Source organism: Ischnura elegans, chromosome 4, assembly GCF_921293095.1.
Source record: "Ischnura elegans chromosome 4, ioIscEleg1.1, whole genome shotgun sequence".
NCBI classification, from domain to species: domain Eukaryota; kingdom Metazoa; phylum Arthropoda; class Insecta; order Odonata; family Coenagrionidae; genus Ischnura; species Ischnura elegans.
Genome location: NC_060249.1, coordinates 69,533,659 through 69,552,436, shown reverse-complemented (window position 1 = coordinate 69,552,436; position 18,778 = coordinate 69,533,659). Strand labels below are relative to the sequence as shown.

Sequence of the window (18,778 nt, the reverse complement as noted above, 5' to 3'; positions counted from 1 at the left end):
GCCAAAATACAGTCCGTGAACGGTTCCCGAACAGTTCATGAACACTTAGTGAACAGGTTCTGAACGCTTCGTTCAATGCTTCTTGAACAGTTCATTTTCACCAGGGCCCTCATTTTCTCAAGTATTTTTGTCAAAATAGTGGAGGCATACAGTTGATCCCTACTTTATGATTGTTCAACTCATCATGGATTTGTCCTACAATCTGAGCTGGTATTATGTGCACTTTCTAAAATTTCAAATTTTGTCAATTTTTTTACAGCAGTACATTGCCATCAATTACATAATTATGCATCTTATTTTTTAAAGAAAAACATGTTATGACATGGTAGTACATATTTATTTTGGCTGATAATTTTTGACCTGATTCCTCATCTGCAAAAAAAAATTCAGCTTAAGATGTAATTCACTTCACTATTCTCCTCCGTAAGGGATTAATATTGTAAAGCGAGTATCTACTCTATTCTTATTTTCTAGTATTCAGTGGAATGTGGGGTTTAACCCTATCAATGCGTCTCCGGGAGATGATAAATATGCTGGCAGCAGAAAGTTTTTTTGTACAAAACAGTTATTTCTGCATAATTTAGGCATAATATGATAATTTTATTCTTATTATACCCATTTTTGCTGAAAAATCAATATTTTTCGTTTTGACATTTATGGATGTCATCAGTGTCGAATGATGACTTCTGTGTTATGTAACCCACATTGCCAAACCCGCTTTTCTATCTCTTGATGAAATTTTTTCAGTAAATTCAAGTCATTAGATACATTTATGTGAATTAGTTATTCGGAATTAAAAGATATTGGGTTGATTTATTTCAAGAGCTTTAAAGCCCAGTACTTTTGTTGTTTTTATCCAGAAATCGATAATCTGAGTGCTTTTCGAAGGAATGCTTTACTACAACTGACGTTTATGAAGCGTTGACAATACTTTTTTTGTATTCGTTTTGCAAGTATGCTCAAGGAATTAAAAATAATCATTGTTATGGAAAATGTTGCTAACTTACAGTAATCTTTTGGAAGTGTGGATATTAATAATAGTTTGGTAGAAGAAATTTTGAAATTTAAGAAAAAAAGAATTAAACATTGCTAGTTCCACAATAATTTTTTCACTTACGATCGAAGTTGATACAGTGTATCATCTTCTGGCATTCTTACTGTACTCTGAATTAGCAAAAGGGATATTTTTCTTATTTCAAGTGTGGATAAATTATTGTGAAACTGGCAAAGTTTTATTTTTTCCGAATAGTCGTGGAGTTCCTCGAGTAACTCTTCAAACCTGAATTTTGCTGAATATTTATTTATTTTATTTATTTTTTTATTTTAAAGAAATATAACCACATACAGCATATGCCATTTTATAGTGGCCAGGTAACAATACATAAATTAGAGGACGAAGACGCAATATAACATGTAGAAAACAATATTTATATTTACAAAAACAAAAGGACAACAAGAAACTGCAGTGACAGACTACTTCGGTGACAGATAGGATAGGGAGAGGCTTATGAAGGATTTCAATGGAAGTGCAAAGGGGTCGATGTGTGGAGGGAGTGAGTTCAACACAGAAGTAATGCGGTAGAAAAACGAACGTTTAGTGAGTGAAAGTCTAGGAATGGGCATGTGGATTAGGGGATGAGAACGGGTAGGGCGGGGTGGAACTTTAAAATTGATAAAAGAGAGCAATGCTGGGCAGTCGATGGTGGAATTGAGAATCTTATAAATAAGTTTTAAATCAGCTGTGAGCCTATGGGTAGTGAGATTAGGGATGAAGAGGGAGGAGAGAATATCATTAGTGGACATGTTGCGTAAATGCGGTATTCTATTTTTTACTATATTGGCAAAGAAATTGCTGACACAGTCCAGGGATGAGAGGTTGGTTTGTGAAGAGATAGACCAAATGGGACAAGAATAGGTAAGAATTGGAAGAATAATAGATGAAAAATAAGTTCGAAGTGCCTGGGGGTCTTTAATTTCAGTGAAACGGAACAGGAGTCCTAAGAGGGACATTGCTTTAGACTTGATGGATTGTATGTGTGGAGAAAAATTTAATTTATCATCAGTGATAATGCCTAGGTCCTTAGATGTTGATACACGTTTCAGCGAGTGATTAAAAATACTGTAGTCAAATTGATGAGTTATCTTCTTTAGGGAAATGGACATCACACTACATTTATCTGGGTTTAATGCAAGATTCCAGACATTACACCAATTCGATGTCTGACGTAAGGCATCTTGTAGGTCTTGGCAATCAGATGGTTTTTGAATTTCCTTGAACAATTTACAATCGTCAGCATAAAGGAGAGTTTGAGCTTGGGAAGAAGGTAGCAAAGAGGCAAGATCATCAATATACAAGTTAAACAGATAAGGACCAAGGACACTCCCCTGAGGAACCCCAGATGTCAGAGGAGACCAAGGAGAAGATGAGCCAGAAAGAATAACCCTTTGAGTTCGATTGTTGAGGAAGCTAGTTAGGAGACTTTTGAAATTACCAGAAATATTAAATCGTTCACCTAATTTGTGGAGGAGGAGGCTATGATTGATAGAGTCAAAAGCTTTGGAAAAATCCAGGAAAATGGTGTCTAACTGTGATTTATTATTAATGGAGTTAATGGCATTATGCTGAAAGACGGATAAGTTGGTCATGCATGAGCGACCCGGAAGAAAACCATGTTGATTATCAGAGAGATGAGGGGAGGTGAAGTAGTATAGTCGATTTAAGATTATTCTTTCACAAACAGAAGAGAGAACTGGAAGTAAGGAGATGGGTCTATAGTTTGATGCAACATTTTTTGGCCCGGATTTATGAATGGGGATAACATTAGCAGTTTTCCATTGTGGTGGAAAAATGCCAAGGGAAAAGCATCGGTTTAAAAGCAAAGTTAAAGGAATGGAGAGTGATTCAGCACAATGGTGAACAAATATCGGACTCAGGCCATCAGGGCCTGATGAACGTTGAAGGGGAATTTTGCGTAAATATTTAAGAACTTCAAGCGGGTCGGTTCGGATTTCAGAGAGGCAATTACTGGAAATGGGTGCAGGGAAGTGATCATGGGTGAGAGGTGGAGAAGAGAGGGGCGTCATGCATTCAGAGAAGAATTTGAGAAAGAGGGTCGTCCTGTTTTCTCCAACGGCATTAGCATTACCGTAAGAAACTATTTCAGGGATTCTAGGTTTACTGCGGCGGCGATTTACAAACGACCAAAATTTTCTTGGGTTGGTGGTAATGGATGAAGTGACATTCTGGGTGAACTCAGCATAGTCATGTTGAATGAGGACCTTTGAGTAGCGACGCAGGTCTTTGAATGAGCGAAGGGTATACTCGTTTGGGCAGGATTTGTAGAGGTACCATGCGCGGTTCTTATTTCCAAGAATACGCAAGGTCTCGGGCTTGAACCAGGAAGGAAATTTTCTGGTCCTGCGTTTTACCTTGGGCACACAGTCCTTAATGACACTTTCAATAACACTGTAGAGGTAGTCGACCGCTTCCTCAGGGGATAAAGACGATAGAACGCCCCAGGGGATGAGGTCGAGGCGGCGGTTGACGTCCTCCCAGCAAACTTTTGACCAGGCAGGGAGGGGAAACAAAGGACCATTGGGAGGTGCGCGGGTTGTCCGGGAACGGCAGAAACGGTACTCGGCATCGAGGGATTCGTGGTCAGAAGCAAAGATATTTCGCCCCGGTGTAATTTCTTCTGGAGGAAGAGACGAAATAAGGAAATCCAGTGTTGCCAAATCGCGAGTATGGTGAAGATTATATTGAGAGAGTTGAAGGCCAGCTATGAAATGGTCAAGAAAATAGCGATCGTGGACATTGAGCGGATGGCCACAATTTGGGGAGTCCCAACGGATTGATAGGTGAAAATTAGTGATGGGTCGGTTCGATTCCTCGATTCTTCGATTCCTCGATTCTCGGCCAAGAACCGGAATCGAAAACGAGTACTTGCCAAGGCGAAAAATCGATTCCGATTCCAGTAGTACTTCAAACAACAAAATACACGACCGCGTTTCCAACAGTCATTTGAATTTTCGCGCCACGTAGTTGTAATAACAAAACACATATCTTCTTGGGATGCGCGAGTACTCGAAAATTCAAGTCGATCGACTAGTTGGTACTCGACTCGAGCGTTTCGAATAGCATTACGAATGTCGAGTCGAGTAGTTAAGGTTACAGAGCTTTCGAGGCTAGTAGGTCCAGCAATCTGCCGACAGGAAGCGCTATCATGAAACTCATGTATTAGTGCAGTTTTTATAGCCGATAAGTCATTCTAATGCCTTGGCCTGGTAGTTTCAGCTTGCCGAATACACTATAGTTGTCGACGTGGGCGCCGAATACCTTTACGCCAGCCGCGGCGGCCGATCGTCTTCCTACCCCGCGCACTCTGGTCCGAAATCGGAAAAAGCTGGAATAAAGTCCAAAATGACCTTTTTGGGGATAGAGACTTGAAACTCAGCGTAAATACTCATAAATCATTACCAAATATTGATTTATATGCCATTTTACATACATACGAACCTTTAGTGAGATACAGAGGCCCAAATATGACCAATTTTTCAATGCCACGCGAGATATCGTTTTTCCTCAAAAATTCTTTGAATTTATCCAAGTGGTTTTGCGTTGGTATGAGTTTTGTGGAATAAAAAACACAATATTCCTTTGATCTGGTGCTTTGCCTGTACTTTCAATGACTTTTGAAGATTTTGGCTCTCATTTGTCTGGTTTTACAACGCAAAATGGCCGACCCGTTTTTCACGTGAAATTTGACGTAAAGTAGACATTATCTTTCGTTTACGAAAAATATAACTCGGAAAATTTGAACCACAACATAAAGTAGGGATTTCTAAAGAGTACTAAGTAGAAATCTTGAAAAAAAAAGTTTGCGACGAAGGAAATAAGAGCGATTTTTCAATCGCGCGTCAAGGCTGAGCTGCACGCTGCGGAACTTTAAGGCTCGGTAACTGAGGCCGATTTCTCAAGTTTTTTAAAACATTAGTCTTGAAAATCGTCATTTAAAGCATGGATAATCGTCTTCGTTGACTTAAAACACTAAAATGAGGATGTTAAAAAGGATTATGTAGAGATCGACTTGACCATTTAGCGCATTACTCGAGTGAAAATACTAAGGATTGGATATTTTTCGGAACCATCCCACGAGTAAGAAATATGCCTCGGGTATTGAAGTAAAGTGAAGAGATTATGTCATCATGCTTAAGAGAGAGAGAGAAATGAACTGTTTCCACGAAAGGCATCAACCGATACCCTTTTTCCCTTTCCACCTTCGCCGAGGTGAGCCGCGCGGTAGGGGGAGTTTTCACACCACAAGGCTCTTTTAGCCTTTTTTATTACTGCGTCCGTCCGATGTGCTATTCATTTGAAGCGTTTAGTTTCTTTCTTGAACTTAAAAAAAGCAAGAGATCTTAAGGTTAATTTAATGACGTGAGAAGTATAGCATTTTTTTTGGCTCTACAAAACTAAAGTTTAGTTTTATAGTTGTTCGCTTCGTCCACTTGAATTCCATGAAGATTCAAGATCAAAAAAATCGTTGAATTATTTTTAATAAAAATTCCAAAGTCTCAGAAATCTTGCAATTTTGGTGGGAAAGTACTGGCCCAATAACACACATGTGTAGCAAAAGGCAATTTTCTGCAGGCAGTAATACTGTAACACGGAGACGTCAAAACCTGCTGGCTGAGCATGCAGAATAATTGGTTTTTCTGCTTGAGAATTTGAAAGGGCCAAATATTACAAGATTCATATACGTAGTAGGTAATCTTTATTACAGCTATGAAAATTTCTGTACTCAGGGCTCTCCCTTGTAGTTTGGATATATATATAGTCGACATATTATGAGTGCCAATATTCTAAAGTAATACCTATCATGTAACACCACTTTTCAGGTATGTTCTGTTTTGAAATTTAGCTATTATATTTTAATTACATAGTAATGATATGAAAGATGCTTTTGTCAACTGACTCTTTCATAGAGTAATATTTTTAAAAGTGGTTTTCTTGTTGCCTGAAATTAAATGATATTTTTCTTGGAGCCTATGGCATCAGAATCGATGGAATCGGAATCGGTAGAATCGGAATCGAAATATCAGAATCGGAATCGGGATCGGAATCGATAAAATTTTGGAATCGACCCATCACTAGTGAAAATCTCCCAAAAGAATAACATCACCAAGCTTCACAGCACTAAGAACTGAGTCCAAACAATTTTCTAATATTATGATGTCAGATATTCATTTTGAAAATATGTATTGTTTCTTTTTTGTATTTAAAAATTTATTTTTGTTTCATTTTTGTGTTTAAAAATTCCTAATGATGCAAAAAATATAACAAATAATTAAGACTTTTCCTAATACCTGATATTATTACAGTTTAACACCAATGTGATGTACAGAATTAAATTAAGCAATGTAACTTGTACCAAGCAACCACCGACAATTTGACTGAAAAATTGTTGCTATGAGGGGTGCCCTATGACAGGGGTAGAGAGGTCTGGATAGATCACTTCTTTGAATACATGAAATAATTAAAATATTGAATGGCTGGATTGAAAAAATTGGGTAAATTCTTGATCTTGCAAATTGTTTCAAGGAGTAAGAGCCGAGTTTCTTGGAATATTTTTACCAGTTCACCAGAAATTTTACAGTTCATAGCATTTTTTTTATATTTTCACATTACAAAACATAAAATTACATATGCCACACAGGAAACGAATAGTGAGTGAAAAGGAAAGTGCACATAACACAGTAGTGATAATGCGCTACAAAAAATTATTTATCTCGAATTAGTGTACTTTAATATCATAAGTTTTTTATTCCTTCACTGGCAGAAGAAAGTGTTTGGAAATAGTATCCTTAAGACCTTGTAATTTCTTCTTCATAACTTCATTTTCAAACATGAATTTCAATTTAATAAAAGAATTTTTCATTTTCTCCCCTTAGAAATCAATAGTTCTCTTTGAAATATGGCTTTTTTCAACTAATTGACAGTGTTAGAAAATCGTAAAATCGTCCATGCTTTTATGATTGCATGCCTTGACAGACATACCTAACTTTGTCATGTGCTGGTTCTTGGAGCATCTCAGCCAGGTTGGCTTACCAACCACCAGCAGTGATTCTTTTCCTCCGATCACATTGAAGCAAACTGTTAATCGTTCTATTATATCTTCTCACTTTTCCAGTGATTTAGATGGCTGAGAACAGGATATAGCCCATTTGCTTTCATGTTGAAAATATGGGAATGTTTTCAGGAATTTACTATTAGTTTTATTCTTGGCTTCCAATCACAACACACTGTATTGCTCAAATCACCATGTTCACTTGAGATTCCCCCGAAAGTGATAGAATGCTGTCAGTAACATCTTTTAACCTAGTCATTTCTAGCAATGAAATATTCATCTTGTTACCAGTAATTTCCAACGTCTTTACCTTTATTTTTGCACCACTAACTAGAATATTGTTTTTATCTGAAAAGCTGAAACCACTCAAAAACTGACAAATTATCCTTTCAGATTTTTCCTGTCGCTTTATCCTTAGTTCACCATTCTGATTACTGTTATGCCACACCTAAAATTATACCCTTAGATTTTCAAATGCTGTTTATTTGTGATTACTCCAACTTAAACTTGCTGGCCTTCTATTAAGCTCTTCTATCTCATTTCTCAGCTACTTCAACCATTTCCTCTTAACACATTCAATGCTGAGAAAATTTATCATAACACACGGCCACGCAGAAAAAATATTTTGCGATAATATCAGATATTATGTCTTCCTTAATCGTATACAATCATACATAGTTCAAAATTATTAAAATTTGCACTATTAATAAAGAAAATATTAAGTATTATAATAAATGTATTATAATAAAAAGAAGGCAAAAAATCTGCTGCAAGCAAACGACTGGTATCCAGCCACAGGAGAAGACACACTGAGACGCTGGGCACAATTGCAGGGTCTAGTAAAAGATGCGGAGGCAGATGGCGGGCCGAGAAACCTAACGGGACCGATGCCTTGTATTCAAGGCATCCATGTCCTAGGCTAGCGCGGGATGCCTTGAATTCAAGGCGTCCGCATTGAGTGTGTTAACTAACAGTGAGGCGTGTTCTATTTTTTATCTTTGACATAGAGCACTTTAACACTCAATACTAAATACGACAGCTGGAAAGCTACTGCACAGCACGCAAAACAACTGGCTGAATCATCTCTTAGGATTTGTTTACGTAGGGATGGAGTCTAAAGAACAGCTGGCAGTGAAATGCCGATCCAAAGGTATCCATCCAATCGCAATAGATTGACCAGAGTCAGTTCCACAAAAACTCTGACAAATGACGATTATATCAGCACCTTCTACTTTAACCCTTGGATACATATGTACCACCTATATACAGCTTAATGAATAATGGGGAGAGATAATTACTCCCAGCAAAACACCCTAAAAGAGATTCGTAGGATATTATGTATACGTATACAGTGAGTCCTTGTTCTACGTCACTCCATTTAACGTCATTTCGCGATAACGTCACGAAAATTTTGAGACCGTCATTCGTTTATCGCACCTTCGCTTCGCCATAACGTCAAGTCTTTTAAATTTCACGCGAAAAAAAAGGCGAAGCGGCGGGCATTGCAGGTTGCTCGTTTTGTGGGCGGTAATAGAGTCAGTCTAAGCAAAGTGTAAAACGGTGTGTTTATTCTTTACTGCGATTACGGTTTTGGCAAAAATTTCTGCAAAATGAATTCTTACGTAGGTGTGCAAGGTTTTACTTGACATAATGGTTTTCAGGAACCTAAAAAGTAGTGATGGGTCGATTCCAAAATTTTATCGATTCCGATCCCGATTCCGATTCTGACATTTCGATTCCGATTCTACCGATACCGATTCCATCGATTCTGATGCCATAGGCTCCAAGAAAAATATCACTTAATTCCAGGCAACAAGAAAACTACTTTTTTAAATATTACTCTGTGAAAGAGTCAGTTGACAAAAGAATCTTTCATATCATTGCTATGTAATTAAAATATAATAGCTAAATTTCAAAACAGAACATACCTGAAAAGTGGTATTACATGATAGGTATTACTTTAGAATATTGGCACTCATAATATGTCGACAATATATATATGTATATCCAAACTACAAGGGAGAGCCCTGAGTACAGGAATTTTCATAGCTGTAATAAAGATTACACACTACGTATATGAATCATGTAATATTTGGCCCTTTCAAATTCTCAAGCAGAAAATCCAATTATTCTACATGCTCAGCCAAATCTTTTGCAAGTTTTGACTTCTCCATGTTACAGTATTAATGCCTGCAGAAAATTGCCTTTTGCTACACATGTGTGTTATTGGGCAAGTACTTTCCCACCAAAATTGCAAGATTTTGGAGACTTTGGAATTTTTATTAAAAATTATATCAACGATTTGTTGGATCTTGAATCTTAAGGGAATTCAAGTGGACGAAGCGAACAACTATAGAACTGAACTTTATTTTTGTAGAGCCAAAAAAAATGCTATACTTCTCACGTCATTGAATCAACCTTAAAATCTCTTGCTTTTTTAAGTTCAAGAAAGAAACTAAACGCTGCAAATGAATATTACATCGGACGGATGCAGTAATAAAAAAGGCTAAAAGAGCCTTGTGGGGTGAAAACTCCCCCTACCGTGCGACTCTCCTCGGCGAGGGTGGAAAGGGAAAAGGGTATCGCTTGTTGCCTTTCACGGAAACAGTTCATTTTTCTCTCTCTTAAGCATGCTGACTTAATCTCTTCACTTTACTTCAATACCCGAGGCATATTTCTTACGCGCGGGATGGTTCCAAAAAATATCCAATCCTTAGTATTTTCACTCGAGTAATGCGCTAAATGGTCTAGTCGATCTATACGTAATCCTTTTTAACATCCTCAGTTTAGTGTTTTAAGTCAATGAAGACGATTATCCATGCTTTAAATGACGAATTTCAGGACTAATGTTTTAAAAAACTTAAAAATCGGCCCCAGTTACCGAGCCTCAGAGGTCCGCGGCGTGTAGGTCAGCCTTGACGCGCTATTGAAAAATCGTTCTTATTTCCTTCGTCGCAAACTTTTTTTTCAAGATTTCTACTTAGTACTCTTTAGAAATCCCTACTTTATGTTGTGGTTCAAATTTTCCGAGTTATATTTTTCGTAAACGAAAGATAATGTCTACTTAATGTCAAATTTCACGTGAAAAACGGGTCGGCCATTTTGCGTTGTAAAACCAGACAGATGAGAGCCAAAATCTTCAAAAGTCATTGAAAGTATAGGCAAAGCACCAGATCAAAGGAATATTGCGTTTTTTATTCCACAAAACTCATATCAACGGAAAACCACTTGGACAAATTCAAAGATTTTTTGAGGAAAAACGATATCTCGTGTGGCATTGAAAAATTGGTCATGTTTGGGCCTCTATATCTCACTAAAGGTTCGCAATTATGTAAAATGGCATATAAATTAATATTTGCTGATGATTTATGAGTATTTACGCTGAGTTTCCAGTCTTTATCCCCAAAAAGGTCATTTTGGACTTTATTCCAGCTTTTTCCGATTTCGGACCAGTTAGCGCGGGGTAGGAAGACGATCGGCCGCCGCGGCTGGCGTAAAGGTATTCGGCGCCTACGTCGACAACAACAATAATGTATTCGGCAGACTGAAACTACCAGGCCAATGCATTAGAATGACTTATCGGCTTTAAAAACTGCATTATTACACGAGTTTCATGATAGCGCTTCCTGTCGGCAGATTGCTGGACCTACTAGCCTCGAAAGCTCTGTAACCTTAACTACTCGACTCGACATCCGTAATGCTACTCGAAACGCTCGAGTCGAGTACCAACTACTCGATCGAATTGAATTTTCGAGTACTCGCACATCCCAAGAAGATATGTGTTTTGTTATTACGATTACGTGGCGCGAAAATTCAAATGACTGTTGGAAATGCGGTCGTATATTTTGTTGTCTGAAGTACTGCTGGAATCGGAATCGATTTTTCGCCTTGGCAAGTACTCGTTTTCGATTCCGGTTCTTGGCCGAGAATCGAGGAATCGAACCGACCCATCACTACTAAAAAGTGATTTCAAGGCATTTTTAGAACTCTGAGTTTTTGTCGTCACTTTTTTTGCCGAGTTCACAATAATTTTGGTTCCTGTAACTGCGACGATGTTTCAGCGATGATGATGCCCAGGCGACCACCATAGCGAAGCCAAAATGCAAATGCTGGAAGATACAAAAATGGAGAAGGATTTACGTCACTGCTGCTATTGTCATCGATGAAGACAGGAACTCGTATTTATGCGATAGTTTGGCATTCCCTCCGTAAAAAATGCCCCACATATGATACGCTTACATTTTTTTCGCGTAGGAATTGTGAGGTCTAGGAGCCGACATTCACTTTTTACATTATTTCTTATGGGATATTATGCTTCAATTAACGTCATTTCGTTTATCGTCACATTTTTCAGGAACGGTAAGTGACGTTAAACGAGGACTCACTGTATGTAGATGTATCGGAAGGTGGGGAAGGAAAATTTACATATGCTTCGCACCTCTATCCCTAGGCTCGTGACTCTCAGAAATGACAAAAGACAACCTCCCCATCAATCAGTTTTCACAACATTTTTATTCTCTGAACAGGGAGAAATTTCTTTCATAGTGGTGGTCATTGGTGGGAATGAGGGAGGTCTTTGATCAGGGGTATTACTTATGTACTGTGAACCGAATGGGCACATACAATCAGTTCTGTGAAGTACTAGTCTTTGGTAGGGATTGTTGATTTATAGTAGTGGTTTTTAATAGAGGTTTCATTGTAATTAAGACATTTATGTCACAGGAATAGGCCATAGCATCCCTACATGCATGCACGAAACACTTTTTTTTATTGCTTGAAATATAATCTCTTTATAATCTAATCGGTGGATTGATGGGTAAACAAAATGGAATTTGCCATAGGTTTACCATAGGCCAATGAAATATGATGTATTCTAAAGAGACTTTTTAAAAATCTATGGTTAGCCAAAAAACCTTCTGTTACCATGTTAACTTTTCTTCTAGAAGTGCTGGAAAATCTAAATGGTCATTTTAGCAGTAAATTTTTTATTACTACATAATTCTTTCTTAATGAATATTCCTTCGCTATTTTATGAAAGCTAAATTTTTTGCACCTTTTCTGTAAATGATGTCCCTGCCAGTTATTTATAGAACTTAAAGGACTGGTTAAGCCTGAATCACCCGATCATTTTTTTTTCGTCGCGAAAGTGATCACTATCGCGATCACTAGAGTGATCACTCGCAAAATGATCGTCGCCTGCAATTGTTTTTTGCGATGAGGATTCCCATCGCTATTTTTCATCACTCGTCCGGTCGCTTTTTCCGTCGCTAAAACCGTCCCTAAAACCTCATATCAGCCAATCAGAATGCATGACGATATGGTGTGATTGCAGCGCATCGCTTGACAATTGTGGGAACGACATAGATAAACAAACACGCTAGATATTTTCGTGATGCGGGTCCTATGACAACGAGCTGTGATATCGGAAATGATACGAAAAGTGACGGCGGGAGTGACCGTGTGATTCAGAAAAATGATCACTAGAGCGATCACTTTAGCGATGAAAAAGAAATGATCGTGTGATTCACGTTTTACATTAATTCAACTTCTAATCCGTGACTTATTAGATTTAAGTATAAATCCATGGATTTGATGTGATTCATCTGAATAGTTAAATCCCTGCCTATCTAATCCATAATCAAATCATTTCATTTCTAATTTAGTATCTGCTATTAATTTCCAGTGATGTCAGCTGAATGTTCTGATGATAATATGGGCTCAGATGCTGAAATAAGCTCTCCATATTTTGGAGGTGAAAGCAGTGGTAAAAGTGCAGGTACCTCTTCAGCTAAAAGGAAAGGTGGAGAAGATCCAGATGATAAAGTCAAAAAGAAGCCAAGAACAAAAGCCACCAGGGGTGGAACTGCAAGAGGAAGGTTTGTTGGTGGTGCATAATTTTTTATTGTTAGTAAAAAAAAAAATCTTGATAATATTTACACTGTAAACGACTCAACCCACACAGCCTAGTTGGCCCCCTTGCATTTGCCCTGTCATTCACAAAATGTATTTGGTCCAAAGGTTGAGTAGATGTGTGCATGAGTCTGTTGACAGCCACCCTTGTCATCCTTCGGAAGTGGATATGGAAGATGCAGCTTTGGGCAAAGGGGAGGACCATACCCCAGGGGACATTAAAATTCATGGTTGAGTGAAGGGCAAGCTGTGAAATATGGGACATAATAATGAGGCCAATGAAGGGAAGAAAGCAAGTGTGTTGGGCGTGGTTATTGTGGCAATAATTAATGCTTTGATTAAATTTAATCTGCTGTTCCCTTCATTGAGCCTTTACTTCATTGAGACTTGACTAAGTGTACTTAACAATTTCTTTCATTGTGATTTCAAAATACTATTTAAGGCACTTGGTATATGTTTGTGGGAGTCTTTATTTATTTATTTTATATATTATAACATTATATATATACTATACACCACCAAAAACGGCACGAAGGCTTTTACATAGGTTGTTTACATGAATAAATAATGGCTAAAAAGGTAACACAATAAATAAGAAACAAACAGAAAACAAAATTTTGAGCATAAGAAGGGGCATTATGGATGAGACAGCGGTGAATTGTTCAGGTGGCGTTTTAAATTTATAAAGTTTAAAGGATTTGTAAATAGTGGCAGAGGGAAAGAGGTCCAGGGAAGGGATTTTGAAGCCATGGAGTTAAACAAGGAGGGGATTCAGTGGAAAAGAGAGCATTGAGAGATGCAAAGACAGAATCGTAGAATGTGAAGCAGGTAGTTATTATGTAAGGGGAGAGGAGGAACATGAAAATGGAAAAGAGGGAGAATTTCGTTAGTCCGGAGAGAACCGCTAAAGATTCTATGCAGAAACATGAGATCAGATGAGATACGGAGGCTAGTTATGTTAGAAATCCTGAGGGAGGAAAGGATAGAGGCACGGGTACAATATCTGAGTATGGGGATTCGAGGTTGGGCTACAGCAAGAAAGGAGTTGACAAGGCGGATGAGCAAGTTTAGAGTAGTGGGGCAGGTGGTAGACCAAACTGGTAAGCAGTATTCCAGTATGAAAAAGGAAAAAGGGGAGAGGAGATTACATTAAAAAAATTCTGTTCTTAAAGTGGTAGGGTCATGAAGGACAGTTAGTCGATAGGGCATACCGACAATGGCCATTGCTTTCTTCACAATCATCGAAATGTGATCCTGTAATTTTAATTTATCATCAAAGATCACTCCTAGGTCACAGTGTGAGGTTACAGGAGGGCTAGGCGTATTTATAAAGGTTGTATGTATGCTTTACAGGATTGATTTTCAATTAAAATGTCATCAGCGCAAATTTTGTGGGGTTGACTATCATCAGACTAGTAAAGCACCACTCTGAGACAAAATTTAGAGCAGATTAAAGGGAATTTGAGTCAGAGGGGCGATCCACCTTTCTGAAAATCTTGCAATCATCCATGTACAGTAAAACGTTACTGCCAAGATAGCTTATGCCATCAGTAATGTCATCGATGAAGAGTGCAAACAGGAGGGGACCGAGGACGTTTCTTGTGGTACACAAGATACTCTGGCTATATAGGCACTTTGGATTTTTTATGGCATTAAATAATTAAGGTTGGATGAAAATGTGCTATAATAATTGTCTGAAATAATTAACATCAAAGTGGGTGAGATTGCACCATCATATTGTTGATTCTTGATCTAGGCTCTTGTTTAATCAAGCTCAAAGATTACTTGTTCCAGAGAATTTTAATCGCAAATTTTTGTCCATAATTAATTATTCAATGTCCTTAATAATCCACAGCATTAAATAAAATTATGTAAAGGCTGGATAACCCAGAAACTGTTTTCATGGTAGCTGAAAAGTGCATCCAAAAACATGTTTGCGTTGCCATAGCTCAGTAACTAAGGAGTTGCGACAAAAAAATGCTTAAATGGTCTTCCCTACCACCTCCTGAAACACCCTGTATATCCAAGTTCTTTTGGCTAATTATCTTTTTAGATCTTGTTGCAAACGACCAGAAATAGGACTCCCTAACTTATTCCAGAATAGTTAAATAAAGTACAAAAATGTCAATGATAATGTGGTTTAACTATGGCAAGGCACACTCAAGAATTGTCTCCTGCTGAACCGTCGGGTAATCAGTACCAATCCATGATTCCGTTCACCCTTGGTGGGAAAGGGGCCCTCCATAGAGTTGGGGCCATCATGAGACGTACTTGGGAAGAGAGACATGTACTAATCCATCATGTATTTGGACTAGGAAGGAATGGAGATGAAATAGTATGAATCTCTCTTATCAGCCAAACAGGGACGCAGACTTACGAAAAATATTGGGGGGGCCCAACCAGGGATCATGGCCCGGGAAATTTTATAGGTAGTGAGTTTTAAGTTTTTTAAGCATTTTAGAAGAGTCATATGACCAACATTAGAACCCTGATAACTCGAATCTCGATATCTGGACACTCTGGGGAAAATCGACAAGCCTGACACAATTTTTCCTCGCACTCATAACGAATTTTTGAGGGGGCTCAGGCCCCCTCAGGCCCCATGGAGTCAGTGCCACTGCAGCCAAATAGTAACCACCCAATGCAAATGAAATCTATGTATTTATCTACTAAGTGATGGTGGCGGCACAAATTTTGTAGAGATACTTTTTACCCCCATAGTGCATACAAATCAGTAGATTAGTTCTCTCTCTCTCTTGCTACTGCATATCTCTTCACTTCCCATGTTGGAAATGAACATAAAACTTTCTGCTTATTAGGTACTGTTATATTGCCAATGAATGTTAAGAAAATTTTCTATAATGCATCAGACAGCGGTAAATTGTTCAGGTGGCATTTTAAGGAGGATTTGTAAATAGTGGTAGTATATTAATACATAGTAGTGTAATAGTTTCTAGTAACCACTTGTTCAAATTATGGAAAATTAGTGTAGTTTAATTTGTGAAATACTCAATTTCAGAGGTCGGAAAGTTGGAGGTGCCCCAACCAGAAAAGTTGGAAATTCCAAGAAAGCTGAATCTGCTGTTCCAATGAGTCAATCAAGTGGAAAAGTGGGACTAATGCCAATGCCTCAACGAAAAATGCCCCCAAGTAATCGGCCATCTTTTCTTCCTGACCCAAAGGTGTCCTTCTTATGAACTGTATGTAATTCTTGAAATAGTATGCACATAATTTTTATTTCTCATCAATTAATTATTCATTACATCATCAACTTAACATTAAGAGGCCTTCTTTGTGTATTTGTCTTCTAAGAAGACTGCTGCATTTGTGATTCCTATGAATATCCAGAATTCAGGATCTGGTTCCAACCTTTTCTTCCCTCAGGTTCATTTTTAAATCCTTCGTTAATCCTATGTACTTTTAGTGTGTTCGATATTTTGTTATGCTCCTTGTATGTTTAATTTACACCGAATATTCTTGGTACTTTGGACCAGTTGCTGTTTATCTTTATAATTTGTGTTAGTATCAATTAATGGTATCCTTTTTTTAACTTACTAAATGCTGATGTTGTGCATTTTTGGCAAGTTACTTGATGTGAGGAATTTTAAATACAAGGAAAAGTTGTTAACCCCTGTAAATGAAAGTAATAATGTACAGAAGTGTGAGCTGGATATTTTTTTATTCAACTCATTGGGAGATAATAAATTTTGGTAATTAAATTTTCACTTTATTATTTGATGTTTTTCTCATGTTTTGGAAATTATCATCCACAAGCTTAAGTCATTCCTGATGCTGGTATTTTAGTTTCATTAAGCGTATGCATACTCCTACTTAAGAGATGGCTTGAGGAGTATGATGCAGTCTAATGTAGGTGTTCATGACTGGAACTAATTGTTTCATATTTCTAGCAATGAGGCATATGGTGGCATCATTTTTATCAATGAAAACATGCTGGTAATTGATGAAAGTTATTTGTAATATAAATTTTACTTATCTCGTAAAGGGTATACATTTAGGAAACAATTAATATGACTAAAGGTAGGTTTGTTAGGTGTACTGGTGTATCTCAAACTTTTTTGCGTGTCTTTACTATTTAAATTTATAAGATGTAAGTTTTGATTGCTAGTGAGTGCAGTCTATTTTATATCTTCTTTTTCCAGTAGGTGTGTTATGTTTATTGGAATATGGCGAGTCATGCTTTTTTTACTCTCCTTGTTTTTAAAGATAACATCTTCACGGAACTTCTCACGGTAATCCCGCCATATGACTTTTTTCAAGTATTCAGCACAGAGAGTCTCCTCATCTGGGAGATTATTTTGGATAAACTCTGCGATTTTATCCCATGAAGAATCACGAGCGTCATATTCTTCAACAACGTTATATGGAATGTATAAAATCGTGACGTCATTGAGAGCCATCAATACACGATTTTTCCAACTTTCTCCTATAAAATGAAATGGTTTACGTTTTAGTACAAAGGTGCAACTTCCAAGAAATATGTAATGCATCGAATGAGCATACACAATTTCTTCGAATTGGTAGTTTCCGGCAAAAAGTGCATTAATTTTTTATGCAAAATTTATGGCTACTGTCTGTAAAAAAAAAGCAAGATACTCGAGTTTGAGGAGCTCTAGCGTCTAAACGAAGCAATCGATTTCAATGCAATAAAAAGCATACAAAAGAGAATTCAGTTCTACGTTATGTCATGTACTTAAAAAATTCTTCGGCTCAATAGTATTTCCTGTACTTAATTTTTTCTCGAAAAAGTACCCGTTTTTTGCGCGTAAAATCAAGGTGCCCAACTTTGAGCGCTTGGCATTCCCGTAGTTTTCGTTCCTATAACTTGCAATTTTGATATAAAGAAGCCACATCTATTACTAGCAGTTTGCCGAAAACAAATTGTTTATACTACAAAAATTAACGGAGTTGTTGTGAACAACGCAAACCTCTGCTAACTTCGAAACAAGTGAGTCAATTGAAAATTGATTGGTACTGTAAAATCATGATTTCTCATTTGCTTCATTTTTTTGTTTGATGTACACCAATAAATTCTAGGAGAGTATCATGTACAGTTGCCGCAGTTTGACTGGTAATAGTAGGAAGGGTTGAGATTACAGTTTAAGGCTAGAATGCCAGGTCAGAAAAAATGTCTCAACAAAGTTGTAGACCTTATTTTAGTATGCTATCAGTTAAGATACTTTTTTTATGAAACATTTTGTGAATCACTCTTTTCTGTCTTCTCCTCCCTGATTTAATTTCGTTTTTAATTTATAATAGGTCCTATTCTCTTTCTTTCTATCCATGAATCCCCATTCTCTCCTCCAGTGGCACAGCGAGGGGGGAGGGTTTTGGGGGATAAAAAAACCCCCAGAGCACAGAGGAATTTTTAAGTTTAATCCATTTTACTTAAATGGATTGATATTACTAATAGAATAGTATAAGGATTAATAAAATATCCCTCAGAAAGCCATAAAACTCACCATTTTGAACCATTTATCGTAAAATCCCGCAATTTATTAATTTTTGCACCTACCGCTTATCCTGGTGGGTATTCCATACCCCCACACACCCCGGTATTAGTTGCACCTAAACCCCCCAGCCTTAATTCCTAGCTGCACCCCTGCTATCTTCCCCCTTTGTACTTATCATTCATCCCTCTGTGACTGTTCTCAGCATACCCTACCTACTTAATTCCCACTCCATTCATATCCTCTGTCTCCGCCATATCTCCACTGGAAGTT

The 18,778-nt window shown here is 37.6% G+C and overlaps 2 protein-coding genes across 6 annotated transcripts in view; one reads left to right on the top strand and one right to left on the bottom strand.

The window, feature by feature from the left end:
- The window catches only part of LOC124157656 (Bloom syndrome protein homolog), a 43,657-nt gene extending 26,901 nt beyond the window's left edge, over positions 1-16,756 (top strand). For all 3 annotated transcript variants that reach the window (XM_046532580.1, XM_046532578.1, XM_046532579.1), the window contains 2 exons: positions 12,811-13,003; positions 16,057-16,756. In XM_046532580.1, the coding sequence (XP_046388536.1) occupies positions 12,811-13,003; positions 16,057-16,234 (371 nt within the window). In that variant the 3' untranslated portion in view covers positions 16,235-16,756. The remainder of the gene's footprint in view (positions 1-12,810; positions 13,004-16,056) is intronic.
- Positions 1-18,778, bottom strand: part of LOC124157657 — a 43,221-nt gene that overhangs the window by 10,597 nt on the left and 13,846 nt on the right. For 2 of the 3 annotated variants that reach the window (XM_046532581.1, XM_046532582.1), the window contains one exon: positions 16,255-17,481. The exons of the other annotated variant lie outside the window; for it this stretch is intronic. In XM_046532581.1, the coding sequence (XP_046388537.1) occupies positions 17,174-17,481 (308 nt within the window). In that variant the 3' untranslated portion in view covers positions 16,255-17,173. Of the gene's footprint in view, positions 1-16,254; positions 17,482-18,778 lie in introns of those variants that run through there. 3 annotated transcript variants of the gene reach the window in all.